This window comes from Kryptolebias marmoratus, linkage group LG9 (genome assembly GCF_001649575.2).
Source record: "Kryptolebias marmoratus isolate JLee-2015 linkage group LG9, ASM164957v2, whole genome shotgun sequence".
In the NCBI taxonomy this organism is placed as follows: domain Eukaryota; kingdom Metazoa; phylum Chordata; class Actinopteri; order Cyprinodontiformes; family Rivulidae; genus Kryptolebias; species Kryptolebias marmoratus.
In genome coordinates this window covers 28,879,462-28,902,203 of record NC_051438.1, presented here as the reverse complement: position 1 = coordinate 28,902,203, position 22,742 = coordinate 28,879,462, and the positions used below count along the sequence as shown (strand labels likewise).

Genomic DNA, 22,742 nt, shown 5'->3' with positions numbered 1-22,742 from the left:
GCTCCACGGGCAGGTGAAACGCCGTATAAAATCTCGTCTGAAACTGATTTGTAGCTTCTACATGTCGACTTTTTAATAAGTTATAAAATGTGTCATGTTTGCAAGCAAAATTTATGATAAATTATTTAATTAAATAACTTCATTAAACAATCAGAAATACATAAAAAAAGATCAATCTTATGCCTATGGAGCTTCATCCGTACTATAAAAAGCTTTACCAACAAACACGAAACGTTCACAGTTTAAAGTAATGTCATGAGTCTCTTAAAATATATTCACTCTGTTTACTTTTCAATATTTCTTCTTGGCTGTGAAGATGCAGAAGATTAAATGTACAACTTTATGTATATGGCAAAGTGTACATGGTAAACACAGCTGATTCAGAAGCTGTTAAAATAATAAAAAAAGCTTTCCAAGAAGCAGAAAGTGTGGAGTTTCAAGCTTTTAAACTGAGAGGTTATGTAAGTAAGATCCACAAGCCGATTACACTCACTCTCCTTACAAGAGGCTTGTTAGGGTCTTTGTTTGCCTTGCTCTATTATTTGTTTGAAAATTAAAATAACTTTACCTTTCATAAAAAAATTCTTTACCTGTTTCTTCATCGATGGAGAACAGTCCAAGGCCAGAGCCATCACTGATGTGGTATCTGACAACTCCATCTCTGCTTAGATCCTTGTCTGAAGCTGTGAGAGTCACCACAGAAGTCCCCACAGCTGAATCCTCCATCACTGTAGCCTCATACACAAACTTTGTGAAAACTGGTTTGTGGAGGTTCTCGTTAACGTCCAAAACTTCAATCTCCACAAAGCAGGATGAAGAGAGGGAGCGAGGAAAGCCGTGGTCCACAGCTCTAACTGTGAGGTTGTAAGCTGGCCGTCTCTCAAAGTCCAGCTCTCGCTCAAGGGTCAAAGCTCCGGTGGAGGAATCCAGACGAAAGATCCCACCCTCTGTGTTCGGAAGGTTGTATGTGACAAGGCCTCCACTACCCAAATCTAAGTCTATACTCTCCACCCAGACAAGCAGAGTTCCCACAGGAACATCCTCTGCAACTTTTCTGTGGTAAACTTTAGGTTCAAATTTTGGTGGGTTGTCATTTATGTCTTGCAGAATTACCAGTAGGTGGACAATGGAGAACAACTGGGGGTCGTGTTTGGCCTGGTCTCTTGCTTTGATCCAGAGGTCATGCCTGGGGGAATTTTCTCGATCCAGATGACCCATCACAATCACATCCCCAGTCAACTCATCGACTCTGAACATGTCAGTAGACGTCAGCAAAGAGTATTGCACTTTTCCGTTCATATTTGTGTCTACGTCTACCGCTCGACATGTAAAAACGACTGTGTCTTTTACTGTGTTTTCAGGAACGTGGATCACATATCTGGGTTGGTCAAAAACAGGAGGGTTGTCATTGACATCAATGACATTAACAACTATAAATTTCCATGCAGATGTTTGTGGGATCCCCAAGTCATAAACTGTAATGTTCAGAAAGTACAACCCTTTACTTTCTCTGTCCAGAGGGCAAACTAAATAAAGCTCCCCAGAAAAAGTGTCAATGGAAAAACAACCATCTTCATTCCCACTTGATATGGCAAACACCAACTTACTATTAAACCCTGAGTCATTGTCTGTGGCCTTGAACTGAAGAATGTTGGAATTCAATGGATGGTTTTCCGCAATATCAATAGAACTGGGAATGCTTGTAACAAACTTGGGGGAATGTCTGTTAGTGATGTGGATATCTGAGAACGACTCTTCCACCTGATTAATTAAAACTGGCTTTATTGACTCTATCAGTTTATCGGTGAGCTGTTTAAGAATGCCTGTTTCTAAACAGCGGAGCGTTGCATCGTCACCTTTGTTTGTAACGGTTATCCTGACAACTGAAGCCTCAGAATGATGTTTACCATCTTTGGCTACAACTCTCAAAGTAAATGAGCCCTCTTGTGGGGGAATTGACTGTTTAAGAGTGATAACTCCAGTAACAGCATCAATGATAAAGACTTGGAGCTCATTCCCCGATTCGATGATGTACCGCAGCTGCTGCAACTCATCTAAATCAATGGCAGACAATTCAGCAATCGTGTGTCCCACAGGTAAATCTAGTGGGACAGTGATGTTGCAGTCCACCCTCTCAAACAGAGGAATGTTGTCATTCATGTTGGTCAGAGTTATAGTCACAGGGCATTCGCTGACCTGGCTAAAAGGGCTGCCACTGTCTGAGGCCCAAACTCTCAGGTGATACCGCCTTTTCATCAACTCATAATCCAAATGTTCAGAGGTCGAGATGACGCCTGTGAATGGGTCTATTGTGAAAGGTAAAGGGTCAGAGTTTGCAATTGCATACGTCACAAAGCCGTTTTTACCTTTATCAATATCTGAAGCCATAACTTTGAGAACACTGCTGCCAACAGGGGTGTTTTCAGCCACTGTTTCCTGATAGGATGCCTGTTTGAACTGTGGGCTGTTGTCATTTTCATCTATTATCTTGACCACAATATGTGTCTCTGCTTCACCGTGATTGGCTACCACATCAAATTCAAATCGATTTTTTCTCTCATAGTCAAATTTCTTTGTTGTCACAATAATCCCTGATTTTCCATGAATCTTGAAATTTGAACTGTCTGGGTTACTTTTGATGCTAAAGGTAACATTATTATGAAAGGAGGTGACAGAGACTTTAACAACATGAGTTTTAGGGGGTGAAAACTCACTCAGGGTGACAATGTAAGTGTCCTCCAAAAATGCCAAAGGGGTATAATGATTGGCTGTAATGTGAATTTGTCTAATTGGAGAGAGTAAACTTGGCAAACTTCTGTCTTTAGCTTGTAGGGACAGGTTGAGCCCAAAAGGACTTTGAGACCACGCAATCCTCTTAGTAGATATCACTTGGAAGTCAGTGCCCTGCACACCTAAAGGAATTACTTCAAAACAGTTGTGGGGATCCCCGGCAACAATATTAAGAGATTCCACAGGCTTAACTCCTGCTTCCACATGGGCATTGATATCTACATTTCCATCTGCAGACACAGTAGGTTTGAGAGGAGGCGTGATAAGCGGAGCTCCCTTAAACACATTTTGAATGTTTACTATGACACGGGCAGAATTACCAAATTTCTGAACACCTGAAATCTTTTTCGTCCTGTCCTCGGCTAAAACAGTAAGGTCGTATTTCTGCGTCAGGGTGTGATTTAGCTTCTTGATGAGGATGACTGTGCCAGTGAAAGGGTCTACAGCAAAAGGATGAGCTCTGCTGGTGAAGGAGTAATAAAACTCAGCGTTGCTGCCAACGTCTGCATCTGTAGCACTGACTCTGACCACGCTTGACTTGAGCGGAGTGTCCTCTCTGAGGTTCACGTTGTATGATGCAGGGTAGAACAGGGGCTTTAAGTCATTAGTGTCAAGTACATGAACAAACACCTTGGTTTTTGCCTGGAAACCTAAAGTGCTTTCTTTTGCCTCTACAGTGAGAGTGTAACTGTCTCTGACCTCCCTGTTGAGAAGAGCTGAGTTACTACTACGAGTTTTAATCCTGAGAAAGCAGAAATCCCCCACCGATAGTGATTCTGCTTGGAATAACTCGTCCTCATCGCCAGAAACAATGTTATATTTGATGTCCCACACCGGATCTGTGAGTTGAATGCCCATCTTAATGGGTGTGTCAACATACATTCGTGGGGCAGAGTTTTCATTGATGGTGACATTGTAGAGATAGTGTGTGAAGCTTAATGAAGAGCCATCTTTCTCTTTTTCCATTGCCCTATGACACCTTGCCAAAGGTAATAGGAGAAATGTGAGCAAAATAAGGTGCGTTGATCCTGAAGCTGCCATCTTTAGGACTTCCAGGCCTAGCCTCCAACCTGCGAGAGGAAAGAACAGAAGACAAATTAATGCAATACAGTAAGCTGCAAATCAGGAACAAAAGAAGCCTTTAAGGGAAAACAATGGAGGTTTTTACTGATGTCTGTATCAACTTGTACATCTGCACAAGAACACATAATACACTTGTACTCATAACTAATACCCACACTATTGTGTATACACAGTACACAGTCACACAGCACCAGAGGGAGGACTGAATCTGATTTGTCCCAACTTGTCCCTTAAAAAAATAGTAAAACAAGTAAAACGGCACACTGTTTCAGAACCAACAAATTGCCCCCAAGCCATTTCAGACAGGTGGAAGCCAGATCCTTTCCTCATAATTATTTCTTTGTAGAGTGAACCCTAGAAACAAGCAGTCTTCAAACTTATTACTTCTAAGCTCTTACTTTGGCAGAGGTATAAGTAGGGATTCGAACACTGATGGCTTGATAGCATGCAAATGACAGCAGGTGGCTCAGGCCTGATCTGAAAGCAAACGGTTGTCATGTGCGCTGACTGTCAGTGTCGGTAACTCCTGGTATGAGTCACCAAACTACTGCATTCACACAGTCTTACAAGGACATGGCCTGGCATAAAATTTGTGATGATGATTCTTGTCTGATTCATTTAAATACATATTTAAACAGCAGTTTTTACAATGTTGTTCTAAAAACAGACAAATGAACTTTGGTACAGATGGATGATTTAGACAAACCTTGATTGGGTGGAAATAACAGTTTAATAGAATTATCATTTATTTTCCAAAATATAAATAAATGAGTATATGATGCTGCATTGAACAAATTTTGGAGTTTAGTATTATTTTTAATTTTTTTTAATACCCCAGTGTGAGACAATGTTTTTACAACATTATGCCACTGAAGCCTATCTCTATCCTAACCAATATTTTTTCATTTTGCTGTTGCTGCTAAAATTGCAAAACCTATGTTATCAAAATCATCAGAACTATTACTTAGTATTCTAAAGATTTACTTAAAGTTTTTCTTTGGTCAAGTAAAGTTTGCTTACAGAGATAAAAAAAAGTTCAAGAATTAAAGTTATTGATAAATTTAAAAAAAGGACCAATGCCTAAAGTCATGGGGATATATTTCTGAGAATTTATTTAACCTCAATAATTTAATACTTATTCATTAATATAACATGTTTTTAGTTTTTTCACATTAAACAAATTATCTTGTGCTTTAAATAGCTGAGAGAACAGTTGCAAAGTTTGTTTGTTTCTGAAGACAGTGACTTATGAAACCCAAAAAACACATGTATTTGGCCATGCTTCATTCTCTCAGCCATCACTGTTTTAATATGTTTCTTCTTGGAAATCAAAGCTTAAAGATGAATATAAGGTTAAGAGTATCCATCCATTTTCTTCTACCTGCTTTTTTTTGTCCAGGGTCATGGGGGACAACTCTAGAGGCCTATTCAAAGCTAGCTGCACAAGTCGGCATCTACCAAGGCGGTGCTTTTGAGAGCCCCCGATGATGATCTGCTAAGTGAATGTCTCAGGCATCAGAAACCCAAAGAGGAAGAGGAGAAAGAGGACTCATCATGAAAAAATAAGCCCCTGCTCTGCATGTACCACCGGCAGATTGAAGAAGTGGCTGATATCAACAAATTCTATCGGTGGCTAGAAAGGACCGGACTGAAGGACAGACAGATGCCTTAATCATGGCAGCACAAGAGCAACAGAGGCTGGGGTCCATTATACCAGGCAGGAGCCAAGATGGAGGCTGGGTAAAGATGCCCCTGAGACAGTCCAGCACATAAAAAATGTAAAATGATAGCAATCTGTACATAATGCTGGGGTTTAAGATATGAGGCTCCCTGACAACTTCTTGAATTCCAGCCTTTATTATCATAATAATATTATCTTTAACATATGACACCACTGTTAGACTCCTGGACCATCCAGGTGTATAGAAATGGTGGAAAAAGGCAGACAAAAGATGTTTATAAATACCTGTGTCATATTTTATCAGGAAATTATGTGAGCGTTGATAAAAGTTCTGATACACAATGTTTTGAGTGTGCAGGTTTGTGTAGACTGGAGCTGGTGGCTGTTTTAATAGAGGGTGAAAGGTATGTTGAATTTTATCTCTGTTCAATTGATGTCAGGAGTAAAGATTGCATCAGTCAGGGTGCTGGTTGGATTTCAACAGAGATTCAAAGGATTTTGTAAATTTGCCAAAGGTGGGACATTTTACATGAAAGAAAATGTTCTTGTCTTTTCAAGACATACATAAAAGATGTTCATAGAGGTTTCTTTTAATACTACAGAGAGCACACACTTCTAATTTACAGATTTGTATCAAATGTCATACTAAGATCCTTTTCAAGAATATGGATTAGCAGTTCTGTCATGATGATGTATGAAGAAATCTCTGATGTACTAATTACAGGTTGAAAAGGGATTTTGTCTTCAGAAACATCCTAATATTTTTATCTCTGTGTGGACATAACAAATCCATGTAATTTGATATCTATATAAGCTCTTGAATCTGCTTAAAGGATAATTTCACAAAAACTGCAACAAAACTTACTTTTTTCCATTAAGTTATTGCTGTAAATATTTTGTGATTTGTTACAGTTAAATGTATTTCTTTTTTCTCATCTCATAGAATGGTGAGAAGCAAAGACAAATCCAAAAAGTAGCCGTCTGAAATAATCGGTTCCCCCTCCATAACATGGGAACAAATTAATTTACCAACAAGTCCTTAACTGTGTTTATTCCTCTCATCATGGACAACAAGTCCTGTGAATTTGAAAACATTTGCTCTTTTTTTGCCAAAGTTACCAGGGGGAAACAAATACTTCAGCAGTCTGAAATAATCCATTCCCCCTCCATAACATGGGAACAAATTAATTTACCAACAAGTCCTTAACTGTTGCTTCAATCCCACATTTCTCTCTGAACTTTATAAGAAGGGCAGAGATGCAAAGTTGCAGCAATATCACCTTAGAAGTACTTGTTGAGAAGAGCTAAAATAGGGGAGTTTCTACATGTGCGTGACAGAAGTTGGACACGCCTGGTTAAAAACTGACACTAAAAATATTAATAGGAACAAAAATGTGAGCAACATAAACTGTGATTTTTTTATGTTATTAAAATAGGCACTGCAGTGGAGTGATCATGCTTTAGGACATGGGTTGCAGACAGTTGCAATGTGATGCTTTCATTTGGATTTCTGGCCTTATTTAGTTATTCCAGTAAATGTTGCATGCAGATACACCACATTTACAGAAAGAACAAAAGTGAAACATTGTGAGCTTCTCCAACAGAACATCTCAAATCTAAAATTACTAAGTGCAAAATTAATTGCATTAAGTTCTGCAAGCTGAAGGTTTTTTCAGTCATGTGGTGTTAGCATAATTCAATGTGTATTCAAACAGAACTCCAAAGAAACTTTTTGCTTTCTCCAGGAAAATGGCACACAAACAAAAAAACTTGAAAAAAAATAAAATGAATAACTTCTAAACATATATTTTATATTATTTTACAAAATACTTTTTTGACAAATTACCTGTGAACCATAAATCATTGGTAAATTTGTAGTAAAACATTCTCACTCCTTGGTTCAGCTAAAATCTGCACATTAAACAATTTAAACTGGATTTTTTTAAGGTAAATAAATCACACTTCAAGAATTTAGTCTGCATGATGATACAAGATGGAGCTTTTGGTGTTCTTTGGCAACATCATATGTCAGAGAACAAAAAAAAAAGTGTTGAACTAATGCTAAAATAAAGCTAAATCCTTTAATGACCTTCCAGAGGAGAGTGGTTTAAGAGGAATATAAGGATGGATTACTGCCTGGCTAAAAACACCTAAATATAATGGATTCTATTTGAATCTAATGCACTCTGCATCAGACATGTAATGAACCTCACAAATCAGTCTGATTTGCTGTCATCACTTGTAAATTCCTATCATACACTTAACATCCAAAGATATATGACCTTTGTGTTATAGCCTGATTGCCTGTAGTTTATATTAAACATTATGTTCAGGATTTTCAATACACCCAAAGTCTGATGGAATGAAACTGAATTGATTTTCTTTCCTGAGGTGAAAAGATTAGTTTCTAGCATGTCAGCCAACATCACATCGTTTCATGACTCCGTTGCTGTCTGACGGGTGTCACAGCGTCTCTGCAGTCACTCTGAATGTGAAAGAAAGTTTTCCGCTGCAGGGCAGAAGCTTCAGGGTATGACTGTGGGGTCAGCTCACACACATTCTCACCAACACCTCCCTCCTGCTGTGTGTTCCAGAGATCAACCTGCAGCCACATGTTCAGCTTCAGCTTGCTGGATCACATTTCGACATCACCCCTATGGGTTCCAGCGCAGACAGGGAATAGATTTTGCAGCATTTTTCCCCCTTTCATCAACCTCTGTCTGTCATCAGCACCATGATGGATCTGCACTTTCTGCTGTGTTGAAATCTGCATCAAACTCACACATTTCTCTACACAATTCAGACAGGTTCTGTGAAGTTTTACAGCTCCCGGCTGTTCTTGTCCTGACAGATAGTTCTTGCAATGAGGACTGATAAACACAGTCAGGTTTATTTTTTAATCTTACGCATACCTATATATACATATTTATCTTTTCTACAGCCACCTCTTCCAGCTTTTCTGAGAAGATTTCAAGGCGTTCCCAAGCCAGCCGAGAGATATAGTCTCCTCAGCGTGTCCTGATCTTCCCTGAGGTCTCCTCCCACTTGAACATCCAGGACACCTCCTTAGGAAGCCGTCCTGGGTGCGTCCTTACCAGATACCCCCACCATGTCAACTGGCTCTTCTCGACGTGGAGGAGCAGCAGCGAGAGCAGTCCATCTTTTTCAGAATGTGGACCATGGCCTCAGATTTGAAAGTGGGGGACTTCGATGCAACAGTGTAACCTGGAGGGGCATGATTGGGAGCATTGGCCTCTCTGATCTGAACCTAAGTACTGTTCTGTTATTGTACGTCTGTGCTCGTCAAACGAATATGTAATTCTAAACATTTTTCTGAAAACACAATTTTACTATCAATAACCATGATTTTATTAACCCTGCTGACTTGTATTCTCTGCTAGTTACTGTCATTAAGCAGCACAAGATAAATTTCAGTGGCATGCAGATGAGACTCTGCAAACTTATCTTTGAAGTCACCTAAGATCAATTATGTAGTTTGACTGTTAGGATGTCAAAAAGACCAAATCTGATGTCTTTACACTTTAATGAAACACACTGCCAAGCCCGTTAGTGCTACTAACTCACCCCGGGCCACACTAACTTTGTCTTCACCCTGACAGAAGAAATTTTGTGTTTATTTTTTTTACCAATATTGATTTTTAACCTTAAACATGAAATCAGTTTTTAGAACTGCTTTCTTTTCTGTGCAAAATTAATTACTTTTAGTTTTCTGTATACATCTTTTTACTTTGTCAGTGAGTCTGCTTATAAATAGTATCATATAATAAAAAAAGCAGCTTCATTCTTGTTAGATTGTATTTCTGTGGGCTCCTAGAAGTATTTTTCCTGCTTCTCAACGCTCGGATGAAGACTTGTTTTTATGACATTATTGTAACGGCTCACAGATTTGGAGGGAGCCCAAAAAAGAAGAATTACCAGACTACAGTCTTGCTTTGAGTGTTTTTTCTTCAGGTTTAGGTTTGCAAGTTCACTTTTACAGCTGTGTGAAAAAGTATTTACACATTCTGAAATATTTGACAGGTTTACTGCATGGTCATGATCCAGTCTGGCCTAAAAGGAAGAGGGAAGGATTTCTAACATATGACCAATTTATGTTTTTTTACTTCCTGTGCACAATAAAGTTAGCTATTCAAAGAAATCAGTCAACCATTATCATGTTGAAAAACCTCAGCGTAATTAGTAATCCAACCCTTAGATTCATCTGTCTGATTGGAAATATACACAACTGTGTGTCCAAAGCAGCTTTACATTCAAACCACTCAACTGTTCTTCAAACAGAAACAAGTTAAACAGATGTTTCCAAAACACATGTAATTATAAAAAAAGTTTGTTTATTTAACCTTTTTATGAAGGTGTTGAAACATTCTTTGATGATTGAATTAAGAGTGATTTCATCTCACTGAACTTGTCTTTTGAGACAACACACTGAAGACTTGAAAAAGATTTGAGTAGTATATGTGCACTAAATAAATAAATACACTCAAAGCACTCAGAGAGTTTAAATGTCCACCAAGGCCAAAGGATCATTAAAAAATTGTAAGATACGTATTGTGATCAGGATCGCCACCAAAACTTTGTGATGACCCCAACATTTCCTGGAAATTTAATTAAAATCTGTTGATTAGTTTTTAAGTGATCTTGCTTACAGACAGATGAACAAATTTGGTGCATGGTTTGTAAACGTGAGGTTTCAGTAGACTCACTGAATAGTCAGCCATTTCCTGTCTGATGACAGCAACATGTCTGTCAGTCTGGCTTTGAAAACCCAGAGAAGTGTGGCGTAGGAGGGGCGTTCTGAGCCATACAGGTATTATTATCTTCAGTGTATGCAAAAGTTCTTTATCAGTACTGAGGGGGTTTAAAAGTGAATGAAAGGATTCATGTTTTTTCTTTTGTCACAATAAAACTAAACGTTATTCTTCTTCCTGCTTTCTCTGTGAATACATTCATGCCGTCAACCTTGTTCCTGTTTTTTGTCAAGTCATTACGCCCCCATCCTTCAAAAAAAAAAAAAAAAAAAGAATGGGGGATTTGGCTGCCATGTAACACGTCTGTAATCACATCAAGGTGCTGTTTGGGATGTGGGTGTTTGAAAAGAATCATAAACAGGAAGAAAAAAAGGAATGAGGTGAATTTCCATAAATTAAAATTCAGCTTTGGTTATCTGATAAACAGTCTTTTCAGTTTTACTACCTGTACCAACCTACAAACACGTTGTTTTATTTTTTTACCCTGACTTCATGTTCTGCTTATACGTTTGTGGGACGCCTCTCAGCTACTACCACGTCAAGTATTTTCAATTCTTGTGTTTACTATGATTGATTATGGTTGACTCTAAAAGTTAATTTGCTACAACTTTGTCAGCATTGAATAAAGTGCAAACAAAGTCTTTACTCTGACTGCATTATACCCAAAAACCCATACTCCTAAAGTACTCCCCAAAGGTCACTACAAGGGGCATAATCAGAATTCTTCTTTAAGCACACAAAGACTGAGAAACTCAAATGTTTTTCCAGGGTAAAGAGCTGAATCAGAGGTTCAACCATCAGCCAGACGCTCCTCTTTTAGGAAAGCTGCGTGATCTCCCTTTCGTTGGAGCAGAACCTCTTTTACCCCTCGTTAAAGGAGACGATCCCAGTTTGCCAGGCCAGGAGCATCATACCTGACCTCCATGCACGAGTACACATCGAATCATTCAAGTCAGTCCAACAACAGCCTGAGCCTCGAGTCACTCCGAGCCAACCGCTCCTTTCTTTGGGGCTCAACAACTTCAGCTTCCAGTGACAAGACTCCGGATAAGTGGTAGAAATAGACAGATGCATCAGTCCTTCACAAGTTAGCAGCAAACGTTGGTAAGTCTGTCTTCAACAAGTGTTTTTCAAAGATGCTTGATTTTATTTATGAAAAAAAAAACAGAATTTTGTAGGTTTTACTGACTGAAAATGGTAGTCTAGAAAAATTAAGTTGCCCAGCTATTATCTAGTACATAATTATTGAAATATGATGTGAATATTTGTCATTTGAATTTATTTATTTATTATTGTCTTTTGTAAACCTTTAACTTTCTTCTTATTGGACATAGACTATAATAAATTATTAGCTTTAATTGTCCTTTCTCGGCTAACTACTACTTTTTAATTGATGTTAATTATGTATCCAGTGTTTTTTATTGTAATTTAAGTACAAAATGAAGTTTTTTCCTTTAATATCAGTCATGAAGATGAGAAGTTGTTTTCTGTATAACTTTCTTTACTTTCAGGGACTTGTTTGCATAATTACAGAGTTCAATTTCCTTTCTATCCATTTTAAAAACCCAAACAAAACAAAACAAGAAAAGCCACCTTTGAGCATACACAGGTAGAATCTGAGACAGTAATGAGTCTGTGTCAGAGATGGATGGGGAGCCTTCACCTTGTGTCAGTCTATTAAGGGCTCGCTTTGTATTCTGGTTAGAAAAAAACTGTTACAAATCTGTCGACTACAAAGCACAAGTAATCTTTCCTTTTTTCTGTGAAGATTTACAGAAAAAAATGACCCCAAAATGTCAGTTTTGACAACCAAGAGTCACAGCAAGGTCTGCCAGCAGCTGGTTCTATTCAGATAAAAACGTGTAACAAGAAAATCTACTTGACACACGCAGGTCTTTATCTTTTTCAGCCTTGTCCAACTTTTCTGACACCCAAAAAAAACATATAGAAAAGAAAGTAGCAAATATTTAAAAGGGCCAAAACATAAATCTAGTAAAGCTGCACAAAAAGATGACAAAGAAAAGATCCGATAAGTAAATATTTAGATATTTAAAGAAGAAACAAATATCTTTAGACACATGATGTTAGTTTGTCTGAAATGGCTTCAGGATGAGTTGTTTTACCTTTGAAAACAACACATTATGATACCTGCGGATCACGTTTTGGATGCAAAGCTGTAAACTGTTGGAGGAAATTCAATTTCCTGCTGTCTTGTTTCATCTTCTGTGAAGATTTAAAGCTTTAACCTCTTGCCTTCTTCCCTCATGGGAACTATTTTACAGAAAGTAGCCCTTAAACAGCCAGATAAGACTTCCACTTTCCAAGCTTTTGAACTGTGGATGTTTTAGATAATATTTTGTTTAAATGAATATCAGTAAAGCTTCCAAACTGGTGTTGGACTTTAGTAAAATAGATAAATGAATGTGAATTGAGATTAAATGAGAGCTTGGTTGGTAAAATGAAACCAATTAAATGTATCTGTCGTGACAATGCTATTGGCTGCTGAATTAATGAATTTTTTTAAATGTAAGACAGCAAAATGTTAAGGTTCTTGGCATTTTGTCGGACGTTCTGGAAACAATCTCTCTCTTTTTATTTGTCTTTTCAAATCCAAAATGAGAAAGGTCAGACAGGTAAGGTTACTGAAGATCAGCATGAAATCACTGATGACCGTAATTGTGTTTAATCAGTGGAATAATTCACAGGTTGGTGCAAAAACTGAAAGGAAAATGTTTGGTTTTTAGAAAGGAACATTTCTCTTTTGAGTTCTAATAAAATGGCATCATCTGCCTTGTGTTTTATCTGTTTTTTTTTCTTTGGTTAGCTGCCACAGTTATTATTAATTGTTTCTATTGTTTTTATGATTTCATGTATTCTTTTGTTTGTCAGGATGTACTCGTTCAGCTTGTGTACCTGAGTATTGTGTGGTTACTGCTGGCTGCGCAGTAATTTGCCTCTCAGGGATAACAAAGACAATAAATCTTGATGAAACCATGAGACAAGCCTCACAGTGACTCATGCCCGAGCCCTAAACCTACAGAGAAAAGTTCACCTGCTGAAACATTTGAAGCTCCTTAAAACTGAAAACTCAACTTATTGATACGTCAGAACACAACACAACCATTTTTACTGATGTTTGTATAAAGTTAGACTTCAGCTCATTTTCACTCAGATCTTTTTCTCTCCTGTTTGGTTCCGTTACACGTTTCCTGCAAAAACTGTCTGACTTTACTGATGGTTAAATTCCAGTTTGAGACATTTGGCCATATCTGAAGCTTTGTTATATAGATTAAATGTGAGCTGATGTGTTCAGTTATGGTCCGGAGAGCTATAAAGTTTCACTTCTTCCTAATAAGTCTTTCCTTTTTCAGACTGCAATTAAAACCAGGCTCGGGGGGTTCTGGAGGGTTAGAGGTGGCCGTGGAAAGACCTGGATGAGTTGCTCAGAGTTCATAGAAACTGCCTCCCAACGCTCTGTTCTGTTCTCACTTTATTACTTTTTTCTGCACGACTGTCATCCCTCATTGACTCTGACCTTTGACATATGAGTAAGTGACTCCATTTAGCAGTTTAATTTATTCTCCTGTTGTCACAAATGCATAAATGACTGTATTAGTAAAAGAATGTTACAACTCTGCTGAAGATTTAATCCGTGTTGACACATTTTCCCTCACAGCTCTGTCTAAATTCAAGTTTAGTGTAAGCTTATCGAGCTGTAAGAGTGTGTTTTGATCTGTTTTCTGCACAACAGCAAAAGTTGAACCATTGTTTTATTGGTAGTAAAAGCTCCTGAGCTCCACTGTTTTAACTTTCACAGCTAATGTTTTTGCAGAGCTGTAATGTCAGATCAAACCTCTGGGATTAAGTTAGGGTGAGGTTATGATGCTAACTCTTGTCTGGGGCTGGGAAGGGCGCGGCCACCACACTAACCTCACACCCAGAGCACGAAGGCTTTAACTGAAGCTTCGAGATTTTGTTGAGATGTTGCTCTGGCCTCCGAAGAAACCCTGAGGACACAGACGGTAAGTGTCTGTCTTTAAGAGCTGCGAAACTGAAACGTCCAGCATCTGAAACCCAACATCATCACCACAACGCCGTTTATTGCCTGCGCATTTCATGCAAATGTTGTTAAATGTTATAAAGTGTCATTGTTCTTCATGGTGGGCTTTTTATTTCTTTCTGCTGTGATAAACTCGGCACAAAAAGCCACAGCATGATACAATTTACACAACAGTCCATGAACTGTGAAATTGAATATTTAAAAACAAAAAAATCCAGATAGAAAGTCTGACAGGTACTTTATCACATTATCAGGATTGTTTTCTCCAAACACACAATGACATTTTGCACATTAATACATCAAGTTTGAGTCAAATAACCTATGCAGAATCCCCCAGGTGAAAGATTTCCAGAGATAAATATCTATAATTTTACAAACGATAAGTCAGCATTGTTTAATGATGCTTTAAGTGACTCCCCTTCAACTCAGCACTCAGTAACCACAATTTATTCACTGGTAAAACGATTCTGAAAGATTCTCCTCGGGCTCTGTTATCACAGCAGGTATTAAATGAGCATCTGTAGAAGTTCTGGTCCCATCAAACACAGAAAATGTTACGAGATGAAAATAATCGAGAGAACCCATACAGTTTGCTGACGTGCAGAGGCCAGATTAAAGGCTGTTCAACTTTTAAAATGTTTGGAAAACAGTTTGCTTTTCTACTGGACACCAATTTATTCTATAGAGCAGTGGTCCACAAACCTTTTGGCTTCCAACCCACAAAATGATCGTGAACGAAGCTTGTGACCCCATCTATTCCTGATTTAAATACACAAACTGTGCTAATAACCCTGTTTAATGAGGATATAATCCCAACACAGACCACGATACCACAATACAGTTTTTACTCATTTATGATTATACTGTTGTGTTATTTGCAACAGTTATAGTGAAAATATATCATATCCAATCATTTTTAAATGGAAGTTTATGTCTGGAGATTATTTAAGGATCCACAGTTGGGTCACAGAAGACCAAAGTTTAGGATGATATTTTGTCTTCTCTACAGATTACCAACTAAGTCTAATGTTTTTAATTTTGCTTTGCCTTTACTGCTGATGTTTATATACTTCTCCCTTGTTTCCCTTTTTATTTTATTTGGAACATCAAGAAAAATCTTGTCTCTCACCTCAAATGTAAACAATATTTGGAAGCAGTTTCTCTAAACAAGAATGAATTTGAAGATCGCTTGTTCTGTGCAGCAGAATTGCCTTGATCCACAGACTGTCGAGCTGAGTTCACATCACTTTTAAAGGGCAGACACATCAGATCTCTGATTCTGAAATGAGTGCATCATGCCTGGGCAGTAATAAAACATGAGCTCTGTGTGAAATGGACTGCTGTCTGCAGGGTTAGGTCACATCAAGTGAAGGGTGAAGGGTTGAGTGGAGAGGTCGAGAGCATCCCTTTAAGTTAAAGGGGTCCTCCACACCCAATCACGCAGCAAATACCATAATTACAGGAGGTTCAGAGATGCCTGAGCAGCGCTCCCAGTCAGCGGCTCGTCACTCATTCAGTCAGGCTGAGGTTCTGACTCAGAGAGGTCAGCTGCTGTGGACGGGTTACAGAAGTGTCTATGAAACAATTTGAACTCAACTCAAGATAGTTCTGTTTTCTCATTTTCTGCTTTGACTGATGTCTGCGCTTCATGGCATGTTCATTTTTCTTTTTGGTGCTCTGACACAGACAGTAATACAGTCAGTGACTTCAGGAGCCTGGAAACTTGGTTTAATTACTGAACGTCCATCTCTCCTTCCAGCTGCACTGCCTTTAAAAGTTCAACTCGCTCAAATGTTTTATGCTTTTATTAGTGTCATAAATCAATCATTGTCAATATAAATAGATATTTTAAACATATCATCTTCAATGTCTAAATGAAATCAAATAGAGTAACACCAATTAAATAAAAATATGTAATGTAAAATAAGTGACTGCATAAATATTCACCCAATCCAAAGTGACTGTCCTAATTCCACTAAGAGAAAGGTTTGTTGGAAAGTACAAATCAGGGGATGGATGCAAAGAGATTTCCAAGGCCCTAAACATCTCCAGGACTTCTATTAACTCCATCATCAATAAATGGAAGGACTACAGGAGGTGTAAATCTACCAAGAGGTGGCCGTCCTCACAAACTGAGCGACGGAGAAGAAGAATAGTGAGAGAAACCACCAGGACACATGTGAGCTCTCTGAAGAAGAACAGATAACCACTGCTTCCTGGGTTCTTCACCAGTCTGAGCTTTATGGGAGAGTGGCAAAGAGAAAGCATCTGTTGAAGAAAACACATTAAATCTTCACTACAGTTTGCCAAAAAAAGATTGCCAAACTCTTCAAAAGGAGCTTTCTTTTTGCCACTCTCCCAAAAAGTTTAGGACAACATCTCAACAACCATGTTATGAGTCATTAATAATGTCCAGCTTTTAAAAAAGTACTTGCTTTTACCCCAGAATTTATACATATATATTCAGTTGTATTGATTTTTCTTTTTTTTTACTTTCAGGTTAAACAACAAGAGTGATTGACCTTTAAAATATTTACTCAGTTTTCACTTTCCAAAAAAAACAAAAACCTGTCTATTAAAAAAATAAATCAGTAGTTGTTTTAAAGTTATCTTGCAGTCCATCCATCACAAACACCTCCATCAGTGTGTTTGTGCCATAAAGACAGAATCCAGTGGATCTACTTTCAGCCTTGAGGCCAAAACTAACTTCTGACCTGAAAAATGTTCATCTCCTCCTTCCGATGCACAGCAAACGATTTGTGCACTTGTATTTTCATGGTTATGCAATTCATCCAACTCAGTCGAGAGTAGAAAAAACGAAGGGAGGGTTTACTGCAGAAGTTTCAAACATCAAGAGCTCAGCTGCATGCACTGACATGTGCTCCTTACCTTTTTCACTTAAGTGTCAACTTCTACAAAACTCACATTCTTCTTTTCTTTTATTTTGACATCTTTCTTTGCTCAAGTATTTCCATTTACTCTCTGACAGCAAGCAGTCATAAAAGCATTAAAAACTTCACTGCAATTGAAAACTATCATTCTAAAAGTGTAAGAAAAGAAACAGTGAGTAAAAATGCAACAGTTTACCAGCATGTTTCTGAGTTCTGAGTGAAAAAAATAAAGTTTCGGTGCTGTTGTAAACACGTTGACTGTTTACACATCCTCCAGTTAGTGTTTAGTAATACTGTAAAACTAAATAGTGGTGTTTTTCTTCACAATAAACGGCTGTGTGAAATGGAGTGAAGCACAAAACCTACCTGAGGTCCAGTTAGGTGACTCTTCCAGGAATTTTGTCTCTCCAATCAACACTTTAGGAACTTAAACGATCCATGGAGACAAACCTGCATACTTTTATAGTGGTTTGCTGACAAATCCACAAGGAAAAAGAAAAAAAAGTGTTTAAAAGTAACACACACATACAGAACTGTAGAAGTGTGTCTCAGCTGCCACTATGCGCCCTGAAAGGTGCTGCACCAAAATGTTGCTGAAACACTTCAACACTTCCTCAGGAGTCCCATCTCCACCCACTTCTTACACCGCCCCTCCTCCTTTTTGTTTCACACACACATACCAACACACACCAGCAAACCAAAACACACTCTCTCCATGTGCACAGATTGTGGGCTGCCCCCCTCCACACACACACACACACACACACACACACACACACACACACTTCTGCCTGTAGGCCCAAGGCCTTTGGGCCTCAGCCAAACTAGCTTCTGTGGGTGTGTACATGTGTGTGTGTGTGTTGACACTGTACATCTCAACTGATCATGTGGCCTGAACTTTAAATTTATTAATTTTAATTTGAAAGAGTTCTTTATGACTAAACACTTACTCGATGAAACATTCTGCAGACAAACAACAATAATCTACCAAACATGCATGATGAGTTTCTGACTTTGCAGAAGTGTAATGTCTGCATATTACACCTTCACTAATGTTCATTTGGTGATTTTTTATTATTGGAAGTTGACTTAGGTTTAACTTCACTCCAACAGCCCACTTTTTTTTTACAGAACTGTCAGATTATGGAGCGTTCCCAGAAGTTAGCAACACAATGTCATTTCAATGGCATCGCAGCACAAATAGAATATGTTACACGTTTAAAAGGTAAGATCTCTATGAAATATAATTTAATTTTATTTGAACCTCTGATTTAAATGACCACTTGGATTTTCCCCGACACCGTGCTGGTTGACGGTACCAGAGGAGGTTGTTTTTAACCTGGGCCCTGACTGAGTCATGAAGGCTGTCATAGAGCCACATATTTGTTTTGGCACAAGTTTTACTCCTGATGCTCTTCCTGGCACAACTCTCAACATTTACCAGATTTGGGTCTGGCACTAGAAGCACACAGAAAGGACCATTCAAATGGCAAATGGCTGATTTGTTAATTATACATCTTTATTTGTTCACATTTAAGCATTTTCTAGGACCTATTTTCTGCTACATGTTGTCAGTACTCTCCATCTTGAGCATACTACATTAAACAAAATAAAACTGCAAAAATGAATATATGATTTGATGTGGGTAATATTACATTAATATATAATATAACATAAAATAACTTAATTTCATGTAAGAAACAACATAAATTGGTGTGTAAGGCACTCATGACTCCAAAGCTGGGGACACACTTCACAACATTCAAAGTTTTTAGATATTTTAAAAACTGTAGAGCGTACTAACGTACTGATTTCTGCAGATTTATTGTATGTATTTATTTAAAGACAGCGGATCACAGTCCTAACAGCTGTGCCTGATGTGGGAGGGAGTCACCCTCTCTTTTATAATGGATGTTAGCAACATGTGTTCACAGTTGGGTCACTAATCAGTTCACGTGACTTGAATTCGATCAGATTCAGCTCCAGAAATCCAAACATGTCTGAGGTCGTGTTGGGTTTGTTCTCCTCACATGTTAACAGATTTTTATGTCTACCAGCCGACTGGCTGCATCTTTGCAGACTGGTGCAGACTTTCCAACTGGAAATTGTTGGTAAAATCTGGTAAAAAAATTGTGTAGGGTGTCCTCAGCCAAACAAACCGTTTTTCTTTTAATTTTTATTCACTTCGTCTTTGAGAAAGTTGGAGGCTTTCAGGCCTTTACAAAACAAGAGGAAGAAAATCTTCACACGACAAACACAAACAACGAACTGACTGCAAACAAACTGAGTTGTAGCCAGTTTCATAACAACTGGGACAATCAGATTTCTGTGGTGTTGAAAGACCTTTGAGCTGCAGAAAGACTTTATCTCGCTCTGATTGAAGATTATTTCACCCATAACTACAATCCTCCTGTAAGACGAAAGAGTAAGTTTGTTAAAACGTGAATAATCTCTCATATTGAATATTTGCACGCAAGTAATGATCAATAACAATTTCTCATATTTCAACAAAGAATCGTGTTCTTCTTCACAAGCCTTAGAAAAGCATGTAAACAATCTGTGAATAACTGATTAGACTTCTAAAAGTGTGTACATGTGTCCCAAAAGAATCAAGATTCACTCAAGTCAGAATGAACTTTTCAGTGAACAGTTGCTGACAGACGACATGAGGTCAGAGGTCGTGGAAAAGCGGTGCCAGATATATTTATATTACTTGATCAGGACAGTAAGACAGTCAGTCACGTGTGATCAGGCATACTTTTCTTACAAGAGAAAAGGTTAAGAGGTAAACAAGTATGGGTGTAACTTTGTGTTTTTATGTCAGACTAATGGAGGAGGGGGTAATCAGCTGTTTGTCTGCAGAGGCAGCAGACTCAACGGGCTTTTGTGCTATCTGTTGTGTAAACGCTACAAATAAACAATGCATGCAGCTCCCTAACGCTGAGCCCTGGGCACGAATGGTCAGGATTGAGGGGAAGAACAATGGAGGTGGTGTGGGTGGTGTCTAATCTGCAGTACATGGCCAAATCAAGAGCATTAAGTCATTTTGGTCTAATAACAGACTAAAAAATGGCTTGTCCATTGACTAACACATCTTATGTTTAAGGACATTTGATTACTTTGATTACTGTCACTACGCCATCAAAAGAAACTAGGGCTCCAGTGCAACTAAATAATATTAAACTCAGAAAGAAGGCCTTATTGTGCAACAAATGACAGCACTTTAAATCCATATATAATGGCTCTGTCATTTCTGTCTTTCAGCAGTAAGAAAGTACTTTGATTTTTCCTTTAATCTCAAGATTTTTCTTTTAATTACAGTCATCTATAGAGGATCCAGTAACTGCATATGTTCTTAAACCAGTTTTAAAAGAGAATCAGACAAAGAAAGCAAGTTTTTTTGGATAGTTTAATTTAAACATTGAATAACTGGACAGTTATATATTTCTGGATCATGTTTATACATTTTTAACTTTTGGAGCGCACACGTTTGGTTAATATTAGTTGTGAAACTTTGCTGCAGTTTATTGTGTAATTTTCAGTGAGGTAACTTTTGTTTCTTTGAGTTATTAGTTCGTTTGGAGATGATGGAGTTGCCCTACCAGTCACTGAAACGAGTCTCAGCTGGATCAGATCTGCTTAAAGAAGGATCCAAACCTTATTGGGTCGTATCATGTTTCCTGTCAGAGGGAACAGTTGAGTTTTTGTCCATTTCCTTACATTGTAAATATTCATCTTTTCATAGATTACTGCTTACCACTGTTTTGATAAATCTTTGTTGTTGTTGCCAATAATTTTACAATTTGTTTATTTATTTTTGTTCCCCTCTTTAAGTGTCAGAATGGCCTGTAAGTTTCCCTCCTGTCAGATATCGTGTTGTGCCTGAGTTTAAGTTTATGTTGACCTCTTTTATCGGCCCAAATAAAGATCATTTTGGAAATAAATTTGGTATTATCTTTGCAACGTTTCTGTTGTCTCTCTTGCTGGTTTGTGTAGCCTCTGACAGAAAATGATTGAGAGCAGTAGTAAGGTAGGTAAGCCAAAATGACAAAACATTTAGATTTTATCATTTGCTTTTGTTTCTGATTTATTTGCACTTGCTAAAAATAAATAAATAAAAACGTTTTTTTTTAATTCCACTGGGTTTTGATTATAGCTGGACTGGACTTCACATATATTTTAACAAACACAAACACATATTTGATTTTATATTTGCTGTACAGCATAACTAACAAATAAAAGTAAGCTCATAAGTTATTTATGTTTACAACAGGTTGGAGTCAACTTCAAATTCTTCACGTTCTGCACTTAAAAAGCAACTAATGACCTCAAAAAGGTTTCTGGATTGGAAAGGTAAAATATGGGATGTTCAACCAGTTTCCACCAGAAGTCCCCAAAGAAAAAAAAGATCTGGAGAAACAAAATAAATAGTTTCAAATTTTAAATCTACCGTAATCATAAACGGATAAAAACACTGAAATTTTTGTCATTGTCATTTCTAGACTCAACATGTTAGACCTATAATTTCCTGTGTTCATGGCTTATTTATTGTTCTTTGTCTTTAAAGTTGCACCAGAAGGTTCCCAAGAAAAAGAGAATTTCTGTTTAGTTAAAGAAATGACAAAAAGAGCAATGGATGGAATGAAATAAATGGAGAGAACAAAGAAAGAAAGTTAGAAATTAAGAAGTTGGAGAACAATTGAGGCCAAGAGAGCAACAAACATATCAGGGGAGACCGAGGAAGGTAAACAACACGTGAAACAAATGCTGATGAAGGAGGAGTGACAATGAGAAATGTTGGGAAATTGATGGAGTTGGAAAACAAAGACAAATTGGAAAATGGGAAACAGAAGGGGGCAAGAGTTGATAAGGGGGGAAAATGAGACGTAAAACAAAGCTGTGACGTGAAGACTGAAAACGTGAGCTACAAGGAGGTGGAGATGTTGATAAAGGAGACGAGAGGGAAACAGATGAACGGGAGAGAAGAAGGGAGGAGGCTTGATCTAGAAATAAACACCAACAGAAGGTGGGCATGAAGCCACCAGCAGCAGGTGAACCTGAGCTGGGAGCAGGAGAGCCTGGAGGAAATGAAAGCTGAAATCCACTTTATATAACCTGCTGCTGCCGCCTCAAGCTGCTCCATCCATACTGCTCAACATTTGCATTTCCACCGGGGGTCACTCGGCTGATGCTTTCGTCCTGACTGACTTTCAGTGGGACAGATATCACCAATAATCTCAATATTGTCAGTTTTACGCATCAGACTCATGCACTTTCCTTTTGCTTTTTAAATTTTTACCAATCCCACAATGAGAAATCTGTCAGTGAGCTGAATGAAACTCTACAGGCATTAGAAACGGGGGCTGAGATTGACCAAATTTGAAGAATAAAAGACCTTTAATTTTCTTTTTGTTTTAAGTTATGCTCAGTGTAGCAGAGACAAGGCTTTATACAGATTTACACTCACA

At 38.0% G+C, this 22,742-nt stretch overlaps 1 protein-coding gene across 3 annotated transcripts in view; it reads right to left on the bottom strand.

Moving 5' to 3' along the window:
• The window catches only part of fat2 (FAT atypical cadherin 2), a 96,890-nt gene extending 79,043 nt beyond the window's left edge, over positions 1-17,847 (bottom strand). For 2 of the 3 annotated variants that reach the window (XM_017429751.3, XM_017429750.3), the window contains exons 1-2: positions 17,641-17,847; positions 591-3,860 (exon numbers count right to left, since the gene is read on the bottom strand). In XM_017429751.3, coding sequence (XP_017285240.1) covers positions 591-3,831 — 3,241 coding nt within the window. In that variant the 5' untranslated portion in view covers positions 3,832-3,860; positions 17,641-17,847. Of the gene's footprint in view, positions 1-590; positions 3,861-17,640 lie in introns of those variants that run through there. The other variant, XM_037977616.1, reaches the window with a different exon arrangement.
• Between the last annotated feature and the right edge of the window lie 4,895 nt (positions 17,848-22,742).